This window comes from Furipterus horrens, unplaced genomic scaffold (genome assembly GCF_987537825.1).
Source record: "Furipterus horrens unplaced genomic scaffold, mFurHor1.1.pri manual_scaffold_11, whole genome shotgun sequence".
Taxonomy (NCBI): Eukaryota; Metazoa; Chordata; class Mammalia; order Chiroptera; family Furipteridae; genus Furipterus; species Furipterus horrens.
This window is the reverse complement of record NW_028327181.1, coordinates 330991-341451: the sequence shown is the minus strand read 5'-3', so window position 1 is coordinate 341451 and position 10461 is coordinate 330991. Positions and strand designations below refer to the sequence as shown.

General features: G+C 56.1%; 1 protein-coding gene across 1 annotated transcript; it reads right to left on the bottom strand.

Moving 5' to 3' along the window:
- Positions 1-2973: 2973 nt before the first annotated feature.
- Positions 2974-8210, bottom strand: LRCOL1 (leucine rich colipase like 1). Its single transcript, XM_090257334.1, has 6 exons — positions 8156-8210; positions 5069-5159; positions 4213-4338; positions 3985-4110; positions 3774-3896; positions 2974-3222 (listed from the first exon to the last, which is right to left on the bottom strand). The coding sequence occupies exons 2-6, from the start codon at positions 5144-5146 to the stop codon at positions 3220-3222; spliced, it is 456 nt and encodes a 151-aa protein (XP_090113460.1). The 5' UTR covers positions 5147-5159; positions 8156-8210; the 3' UTR covers positions 2974-3219.
- Between the last annotated feature and the right edge of the window lie 2251 nt (positions 8211-10461).

The following is a 10461-nucleotide window of genomic DNA, read 5'->3' as shown; positions in this document are numbered from 1 at the left end:
GCTCTGGGGGCTGTTCCCGTGGTCTGCGCAAGTGGCCACGACGGACTGTTACCCATAATGCAGCACCATCCACCTTAGGAAGCCTCTTTGAAATTAAAGGGTTGTCAAAATATTTAAATAAAAGCTAAAAGATATAATATGCAAAATTTATAAAACCTCCTAAAAGGTAAAACTAGAGACAGTGAGATGAAAGTTGAGAAAAAGGTAAGAGCCTTGGGACCTTTCAAGGGGAAAAAGCTAAAATGGAGCGGGGACAAGGCTGCATTTGGCGGCCTCGTACGTGTCTCCCCGGAATTCCTCAGGTGCACGTTGTCAGCCCTGGCTAACCCGCACCAGGGAGCAGTCAGTGAGCAAACTGCTGTTTTCTGCTTTAGAAAAGGAGGAAGTTCGCGGTCTGCAGAGGACCCGGCCGAGGGGTCCCCACTCCATCAGGGGAACAGCTGGGGACCCGCCAAGGCCCACACCGCCACCTGGTGGCCGAGCGGGGAATTGCACCCTGCCGAGCGGGCGTCTTCATTCTTCCCTGAAACTTGCCTTCTGCGCCCTGGGTGATGTGATGTGGGTGCAGAGTGCTTGCCCCTAGGGCCCAGCGTCTCACGAGTGGGGCGCAAACAAGGAAACTGCATGGTGTCTCAGAAGGCCCAATGCACGAGAATTCAAGAAGGTGGGGGCGTTGCTACCTGGCCAAGGAGGTCCTATTGAGAAAGTGACAGGTGATAAAGACTTTGGGGTGGGGGTGGGGGGCTGGTGCATCTGGGGCAGCGTCTGGCAGAGGGGAGGCCGCTGCAAAGGCCCGGAGACGGTAGCATCCAGGAGGTGGTGAGGCAGGGCCCAGGCGTCAGGTGGGCGGAGAGAGACCCAAGTCAGGAGGACCCCTCCCCCGCCTCGGTTCCTTCCTCGCCCGCAAGAGAATAATTCCAGCGAGACAAACACGCAGAGTGGAAATGAGACAGCAAATTTATTTACGAAACACACACCAGCGCGGAGCTGCAGGCAGGCACCGGCAAGTCTAAACGCCCCACCGATAGAGGAAAGTAAGTTGTTAGTGAGTTTGTTCTACACACTTGAGCCAAGGCTACAAGTGGGTACTTAGCTCATCTAAGTACGCTATTGGGGTTCATGGGTTTTATACCTCAGCTATAAGTCTTTGTCTTAGTGAAATTGTTAGAGGCCCCCCTTCCTCCTGTGTAGTTCCCACTCGTGACGTTCAGCACACCTGGCAATCTTAGTAAGATCATTACAGAAGCCCCTTCGCCCAGCACAGGCTCAAGGACTCTCCCCTCCTCCCGCGCTATTTTGCTTGTGATGCTGGGGACACCTGGCGATCTTATCACACCGAGCTCAGGACTGCTGAGTCCACCGACGACACACGTCTTCCTCTTCCTTCTCGCCTCCTGTTAGATCATCATGGCGAGGGCACTCCTGCCTTCATTCTCCCTCTGGCTGCTCACTCCGAGCTGCTGCCTCATACAGGGGCTGTGGAGAGGAGCTACGGTGGAACGCACGGCCCCCTGCACTGTGTGGGGGCCATGAGGTCTGGCTTCCACTCTGGCAGCTCCGGGACATTTTGAGCTGAGAAGCGTGATCATGCTTGTTTCTTTATGGCGTCAGCCAAGACCGCCTCTCGAATGTGATCCAGAGAGATCTGATCAGATCACTGGGGAGAAGTGGGGAGGGGCGGCAGGAGGGGGGACTGGTAAACAGTCCAGGACAGGATTGGCTGAGAAGCTGAACGCCGCCCAAGTGCGTGGAATTACGGGCGAGACTTGAAATCAAAGAGAGCTGGCCCCCTGGCTCAGGGGCTGTCCTCTTCCCTGAGGACGCCTGGGTGCTGGTGCCGCAGCCGCCTGTGTTTCCCATTGGATGGTATTTGGGATGGAAAGGAACTGCGGGCACCGCCCAGGGTCAGGCTGGCCTGGCAGAGAGGGAGCAGGGTCGTCCTCTCTGGCTGTTCTGGAGGGAACAGGCTCTGAGGCAGCAGCCTGCCCTTCTTCCAGAATTGTGTAGCTTTTGTGTCTGATGTTGTTTTAGTTTGTAAACTAGCCCCATAGAAACTAAGAGGGTGAAAGCGAGGAGAACCCAGGTGTTAGAGTTTAGCCTCCATTGCTAGGCTTAAGTGATTGAAGCTGTAACTAAAGAGTTAAGAAGTTGAGCCTTAAGTGACTAATTCCTGTGGAAAGCTGTTATCCCACAACTTTGACGCTTTTGAATAAAGACTCCTTTTCTTTCTCACCAAACCTTCGCCTCTGGGATTTTGCCGAGAGGGTGCCAGCGGGCAGCAGGGCCCTCGCTTGCTGTTCAGTGACAAACGGACTTCAGCACTGTGTATTTTTTTTACGTGCTGTGGCCTCTGCATGCAAGTGCTCTAAGATGAGAAAATCTGGTCCAAATAGGAAAGAAAAGGGACACCTGTAGCCCTGGCTGGTGTGGCTCAGTGGATTGAGTGCTGACCTGCAAACCAAAAGGTCGCTGGTTTGATTCCTCATGAGGGCACATGGCTGGGTTGCAGGCCAGGTCCCAGTTGGGGGCACGCGAGAGGCAACCACACATGAATCTTTCTCCCTCTCTCCCCCTCTCTCTAAGAATAAATAAATAAATAATCTTAAAAAAAGAAAGAAACGAGTCACAAGTTCACAGTTACCTGCAAAGGCGGGAGAACCAGTTTTATACCAAGCACAGCATCAGCCAAATACAGTGGGTCCCGCGCGTGAGCAGAAGAGAACTCGCTGAGGGAACCTGGCATCTTGCCGATCATCGTGGCCGCACCTGCACCTGCCTGGGCACCGCCCCCCACGCCAGTCACCCAGCCACCTCCCGGGGCTTGTCCTTGAAGAAGTCACTGTTGCGTGAGACCTGAGCGTGCTGTCCTTGTTCACGCTCTTTACATTTTCTACCAAATTTTTTTCTTTTGTCTGAAAAAAACAAACCTGACAAAACACACTTTCCCTCCATCAGGAGTTTATTGGTGCTAAGTCATTAAGCTGCAGGCCCCAGAGTGAGCAGTGTGACATGGGCCAGCTCCCACTAATTCAGGTGCGATGTGACGCAGAGGGGCCGTCGGAGAGGTCCAGGCTAGTTCTTCAGCGCGCAGAGCCCCGCCCGAGTCTCTGAAGGACACACAGAACTCGGAACGTGCAGAGACAGTGGACCTCCATGCCGAGCAGAGGGAAGCTGGTCTTCGGTGCACGGTATCTTGACAGCCCCGGATATCACTGCCTCTCACTGGTGGACTCCGCCCACCTGGGACAGGGACACCGGTGGGACTCTCGCTCATTCGGCCACAGTTTAACCCATTTCTGTGAGCACCTGCCACACCCAGTGCTGGTGGCACCATGGCAGGTCCTGACTGCTGGGAGCCCGAGACCCCTTTGTAGTCAGACAGATGGAACGGCTCGTACCACAAGCCGGTACTGAAGCACCCGCACACGGCACGCCCGGCTCCGGCCCGTGCCCCATCTCCATCTGCCCTCACCTCTGTCTGCCCCCCATCCACTGAGGTTCAGCCAGTGGAACGCTCCAGAAGGAGATGGGAAGTAGAAGGAGAGGCAGCTCCTGGGGAGGGTCCTCTCTCAGACCTCCAGCTCTGGGGTGGTGGCAGCCCCACCGTCACCTGTCCCCAGGGGCCGCCTGGTCCCAGGAGTCCCTGCCCCTCACCACATGCACCAGCGGTTTCCACTGGGTCTCTGATGGGCTTGGAACCTCCCCATACCCACGACCTGTGTCCCCCTGCCACCTTTCCGACCCGCGGGCAGCAGGACCGGCCCGGCACTCACGGGCTGCAGGCACTGGTCCAGGATCCCGCTGCGGGGCACGCAGCGCGGGGCCTCGGCCTCCCTCAGGCTGACGCAGCACTGGCTGTGGCACTCGCTGTGGTCCGAGCAGGGCTCCTGGTGCGGCTGGGGAGACACAGGACACGGAGCTCCCAGGTGTCCCCAGAGCTGGAGCCCGGCAGATGCCCTGCCCCCCGAGCCACCGTGTCCTCACCTTGCGCCACAGCAGGCACTGGAAGAAGAGGGACTTGGGCATGCAGAACCTGAGTGGGCTGTCGCCCTTGGTGGTGCAGCAACCGCTCCGGCACTGCGTGTGGTCCCAGCACGAGTGGCCGCGGGGCTACAGGGAAGGCCAGACCTTCCTGCCCCTGAGGACCTGCCCAGGGGCCGCTCCCTCTCCCTCCTCGCCCCCCTCAGCCGCCTCCCAGAGACGGAGGCGTACCTTCTGCCAGGGCAGGCACTTCATGAAGACGGTCCGGGACGAGCAGAATTTCCGCGGGTGCACGGTGTTGGCAGTGCAGCAGCCGCTCTGGCACTGAGCGTGCTCAGTGCACGTCTCCCCGATGCCCTGCAAGGCGGCCGGGCACCTGCTCCTGGGGCTGCCGGTCCCGAGAGGCCCCTCCTGCTCCCTGCTGCCCCGTGTCCCACCAGCCTGCACACTTAGTGCCCTTGAAGACTTTTCTGGAACATTCACAGACCAGGGAGGGTGGATGGCAGGGGAAGGCAGCTAACCACTGTCTGAGTTGGTCCTGAGCCATGTGGACAGAGGGTAAACTGAGGCACAGAGGCAGAGACAGCTGGTGAGTGGCCCAGCAGCAGGGCGGAGGAGAATTGCTGCAATAGAAGCTTCCAGGACCCGGGCCATGTGCCTTCCACGCACTCATATTTCAGCAGGTGAGAGGCTCAGAGAGGGTGAGTAACCTGACCTGGTCACAGAGCCGACAGGGAGCCCCCCTCTGCCCAGCTGGCCTCCCCACAGAGGCGGCCACGGTCGGCGTGGCCTTTAGGTGCAGTTCTCAAACCTTTGGTCTTAAAAACTCTCACCAACTGAAAAAGCACTGGGGGCCCAAAGAACTGGGGTGGGGGTGGGTTCCCCCGACGGTGCTCCGAGGCCAGGCCAGGAGTCAGCTTTGGGGTGAGAAGCAGGAGGATGGGGTGACTTAATTTCTAAAGGGGCCTGGGATTGTGGGGCATGGAGGGGACCGGCGCAGAGCGTGCAGGGCTGGGCCCCGGGAGCCTTGGGAGCGGGCCCAGGGCGGAGGCCTCGCCAGGTGGAGGGACACGGCTGCGGGGCTTACCTTGTGGGGCAGCACCGGGCACACGAGGAGCACACAGAGCAGGAGCAGCGGCAGCAGCAGGCATCTGGCAAGTGCCATTGGGCCAGCAGGCCTGTCAACACCCAGGAGGTTGAGAAGTGTCCCTACAGTCAGGCCACCTCTGCCTCTAAGGCACCCCGCATGGGCACCCACATCCTTTCCCTCCTCCCAGTCTTTCTCTTGCAAAACGGATGTTTTTAAAATTAATAGACATTATTTTCTAGAGCAGTTTTAGGTTTACCGAAAAATTGTGCAGAAAGTACAGAGAGGTTCCCTATACAGTGTTCCCTCCCTTACCGCGGGTATGACGTTCCAGACCCCCCACGAAGTAGGAACCTTACATTTATTCTACACTCTTAAACCCACGTCACTTTAACAGCATATGTACACAGCACCACAAAATCCCGCGATAGCGCGAAAAATCCACGATAAATAATTAAATATAACATTTTTATAAGTCCCGCGGTGCAGTGAGGCCACGATAAGTGAACCGCGATATCGAGGACTGCTGTACCCCCTTCCTCCTGCCTCAGTTCCCCTACCACTAACATCTCACGTTGCAGTGGTTGGCTTGTTAAAACTGATCAACCGATATTGATACATCATTATCGCCCCCAGGCCACAGCCGACATTCGTCACTCTGTGGGTCTAGACGAGTGTGTGACATGCTACTGTCCCTCAGGCGGCCTCACTGCACTCGCCGCCTCCCACCCAAGCACGGATCTTCCTCTGTCCCCACAGCTCTGCCTTTCCCACGGTGTCCTGGAGTCGCGAATCACAGGATGTGGCTCTTCAGATGGGCTCCCTGCACTGATTAATAATGTGCCTTTAGGGTCCCTCTATGTATCCTCATGGCTCGGTAGTAAATTTCTTTTTATTGGTGAGTGGAAATGGGTTTTTAACAACCTTTTCTCCTGGGACGACTGGGCCCTTATTAGCTTAAAGAAGAGTGTGTTGGCCACCGGAGGGCGCCCTCGAATCTCCTGCGGGTCCCTGTGTCTGGAGGCCTCTCTCCTGCCTGACCCCTGACCCTGTCCACACCCTGAGGCCTAACCCCACAGGGGTTTTGGGGAGGTGGGCGTGGAGGCTCCCAGGGTGCGTGTGTGGGCCGCACCCGAGTCTGGATCCGCCCTCCCCTCAGATCTCGGCCTGAGCTGCCAGCCAGCATTGCTTGGCTGCTGTTCATAAAGGTGATCTGGCCGCCCACTTATCCTTCAGTTCTTTTAGTTTTTAAAATTGAGGTGATATTCACAAACACAAAATTTACCATTTCAAAGTGGGCACATCAGCAGCCTTTAGCACACTCACAATATTGTGCAAGCACCACCTCTGTCTAGTCCAGAACGTTCCATCACCCCCAGAGCTACCTGTGCCCATCAGCCGTCTTGCCCTCGTGGGCCAGAACCCTGTGGGGAGCAGGCCTGGAGCGCCCCTCAAAGCACCGCGGTGCAGTGGGTGGTTGGGTCCCAACTGGCTGGGCTGCACAGCACAGGGACCGCGCGGCAGCCATGTGCCAAGCTCCACGTGTTCCCCTGAGCCCCACGTCTGTTCCTGCTCTGCCCCTTAGGACCTGAGCCTGCGATGTGACTTCAGGGCCCTCGGGTCTCAGTCAGAACTTCGGGGTGTCCCGCCGGGGTCTGGTCCTGCAGGACATCGGGGAGACCAGAGCCCTTCTGGGGCCCAGTTTTTCTTCCTGTGAAGTGAAGTGAGGGGTGGGCTCCAGGGGTCACAATTTGAATCCCAACTCCAACATTTTTAAATGTCAAATTTGCACTGTTCTTTTTGGACTTTAAACCAGGATTTTTTTTCCCCCTGGTGTCAACCCTTTTCACAGGCTATTGAGAAGGTCCTAGGCCCCGTTACAAACTGAGCAGAATGTGCCTGGTGGAGCCAGCCCACACGGCGGGGCGCACACTGAGCCCTCACAACGGGGCGCGCACTGAGCCCGCACGCGGAGTGACGCTGACGGAAGGCCAAGCCCACTACCTCCGCCTCACCACCCTTTACAGCCACCAAGGGTAAGCAAAACGCGGTCCGTCCCCACAATGGAGGGTTATTCACCTTAAAAGGGAAGGACATTCTGTTCTGGCTGCTGTGGCTCAGTGGGTTGAGTGCCGGACTGCACACCAAAGGGTCGCCGGTTCTATTCCCAGTCAGGGCACATGCTGGCCAGGGCCCCAGCTGGGGGCACATGAGAGGCAACCACATAACGATGTCTCTCTCCCTCTCTTCCCCTCTCTCTTAAAAAAAAAAGGAATGAAATTCTGACACACAGCACATCACATGGGCCTGGGACATCGTGCTGAAGGACGTGAAGGTCCTGAGCAAATCACCGAATGATAGATCCTTGAGGGACAAAGTGGGCAAATGCACAGAGACAGAGAGCAGACGTGGTCGTCAGGGGCGGGGGGTGGAGGGGGGGTTAGCGTTTAATGGGGACAGAGCTTCAGTTGGGGAAGATGAGCAAGTTGCAGAGGACGGGGTGATGGCCACATAGCAATGAAGGTCATAACTGAGCCGAGTCCGTAAAAGCAGCCAAGATGACAACTGTTATATTGTGTGTATTTTACCACAAAAAACAAAGTCAGGAGGGCTCACGGGGCCCTGGAGGCAGAGTCACTCCTGAACTTGAAGCATAGCCCAGTCACAGTCCTTGATCACTTAGAAATATCCTTCTATGTATGGGACTCTTTTCTGTTTGTTTATAAATCTCTCAGATCAGACATCTTCCCACAGTTTCTCCTCCCGAACATCAACGGCAGGTGTGATTCCTGAGCATCGCAATCTGCCAAATAAAAGCTAAGATGCCAGACTCGGACGGCACAGACCCCGAAACCACAGCCGCCGCGTTTTGTGCATAAGCAGCTCCTGTCGGTGCCTCTGACTCCCGACAGGAGCACGGAGAGGCTGGCTCAGCCTCTAGCACCTGTGATGAAGGTGTCACTGCTGAAGCCTGCTGCGGGAGAGCTGACAAACAGAAACAACCTGTGCAGGTGGAGGCCCGAGCCCGGTGGTCGCTGTGGAAGAACTGTGCCTGGGACTGACAGCTGTTCAGTGACAGTCTCTTACCTCGGGTCCTACCTTCTTGTCTGCGTGGAAGTGAGACCAGCCAGGCCCCTCCGTCTGCAACCCCAAGTGCAGTCCCACAGAGCACCTCCCACCCCTCCTTCCTTGGTGCAGTCCCCGCCTTCCACCCCATCAGGGCGTCTTTCATCATCCCACTCAAGGGACCAGGTGTGCGATGGACCACGTCCGGCCAGGCGCGACAGCCAGCCTCCGGCCCACGCATAACCGCCAGCCACCACTGTCACCAGCACTGGGTCAGTGACTGACGCTTCCCTGGTTTTGACTCAATTCCAACTCAGGACCAGCCTGAGAAGCCAAATCATCCAGTCACATGGAGACCCCTCCCCACCTGAGTGAGGTCCCCCGCATCGGGTCCCTGCTGGCCTGCTGTGGGCCTGACGGGGCGGGCTGCATGCCAAGCTCCGGATAAACAGCGTGTTCTCTTGGAACATCATTCCCTCCTGTTTGTTTCTGCACAGTTGGTTCATAATAAACATTTACTGGCTTATTTATTGTTGGCCACATGCCAGGCACTGTCCTGGGCTCCACGGAGGAATAATTGTCTCTCACCCCCACCCCCCGTCACCTAGGAGCTCTGGGTCTGGTTTGGAAATGGACCCTGGGCCCGTCAACAGATAGGTCACAGAGAGTGGGAGGGGCTTTTAGGGACGTGGTGGGGGTGCTGGGAGGGGGGGACTGGGTGATCTGCTGATGTCTTCTTATTTCAGGGAGGAGTGAAGGGCCCTGCAGGTGATGGGAGCGGGGAGAGAGGTGGAGACTGGAGGTGGGCACAGCCAGGGTCGGGGCAAGCGGGAGGGGCCACGCCCAGAGAGGGGTCATGAGCGTTTTAGGCACAAGAACAGAGCAGAGACTCTCAGAAGGTGTGGGCGCCTGGGGAGGCTGGAGCTGCTGAATCCATGGGAGCCGAGGGTGCTGGGTGTTAATGGGTGGGTAGGGCTGGCAGGGAGGCTGGCTCTGATGGGTTGGGTTTAGCACAGTGTTTCAGCATTGACCACGGCCTCAAAAAGCACCCCAAGCTGGTGTGGCTCAGTGGATTGAGCGTCGGCCCGCAAACCAAGAGTTGCTGGTTCGATTCCCAGTCAGGGCACATGACCAGGTTGCATGTCAGGTCCCCAGTGAGAAGCAACCACACAGTGATGTTCCTCTCTCTCTCTTTCTCCTTTACCTTCCCTCTAAAAATAAATAAACAAATAAATAAATTATTTTTTTTAAAAAAGCACCCCAAAACTCAGGGGCCTGAAACGGCGATTTAGTGTATCTCGGGGCTCACCAGGGCACTTGTCACTCAGAGTCACCGGCACAGGCACTCAGATGGCAGCTGGGCCGAGCCTCAGAGGCTCCTCCACCCACACGTTTGTCCAGTGCTGTGATGGCTGGAGACTGGGGTGGCCAACACCCACCACCCCAGAACAGGACCTGCGAGGCTCTGCGCCCAGCCCGGCAGGCAGGCAGCACCCCATCCCCCACACGGGTCAGGAAGGAGTCCCAGAGACAGCCTGGTCAGTGTGGGAGCAGAAAAATTAAGTCACCTGAGCTCGGCTGAGGGCTTGGGCCGTCAGTTGAAACCACAGGAGTGCACAGTATCACCCAGGGGCAGGGGCAGCATGCGGGGGGGGGGGGGGGGGCTAGTACTAGGTGTGGGGTTTCTTTTAGGCAGGGGTGATGAGAAGAAAGTGCTCCAGAATTAGATGCGATGTTGGCAGAGCCCTGGGGACACGCTGGAAACAACGCATTGTGTATCCAAACCTGGCGAGCTGTGTGGCGTGTGGGTCTAGTCTTGTCTCAACGCTGCTGGTTGGGAAAGGAACGCCGTTTTAACTTTTACTTATAACTTGGTTGATTTTACATTATTATCGATAGTTTTTAATTCTATTCTTGCCGGCGAGTAATATTTCCTTCTAACCAGAGCTTTTAGAATTCAATTGAATAATTTACTGTTCTGCTTGTAAAAAACCTTTTAAAGTAAAAAACCCATTTTGAGACTCAGTCCTTCTAAGACTAAATTTTTAACCTATTTAAAGGTATTGATGCAAATCATAGATTTTAATTGACACCTTAGCTGGCTTTACAAATTTGCATTAGGAGTTTCTACTTGATCTCTTAAATGTCCTACCAGCAGGTGCCAAGACACCTTATCTAAACCCCACGAGAAGCAGTTGGGGTCCCCAGAAACCAATCAAAACAGGCTTAGCATTGGATTTGGGGGACTACTTGAGTTCTAATGGGGGGACCCTCAGAATACAAAGCTACTGGGCTAGGGACGTCCTTTTTAAAAATTTTTTATTTAT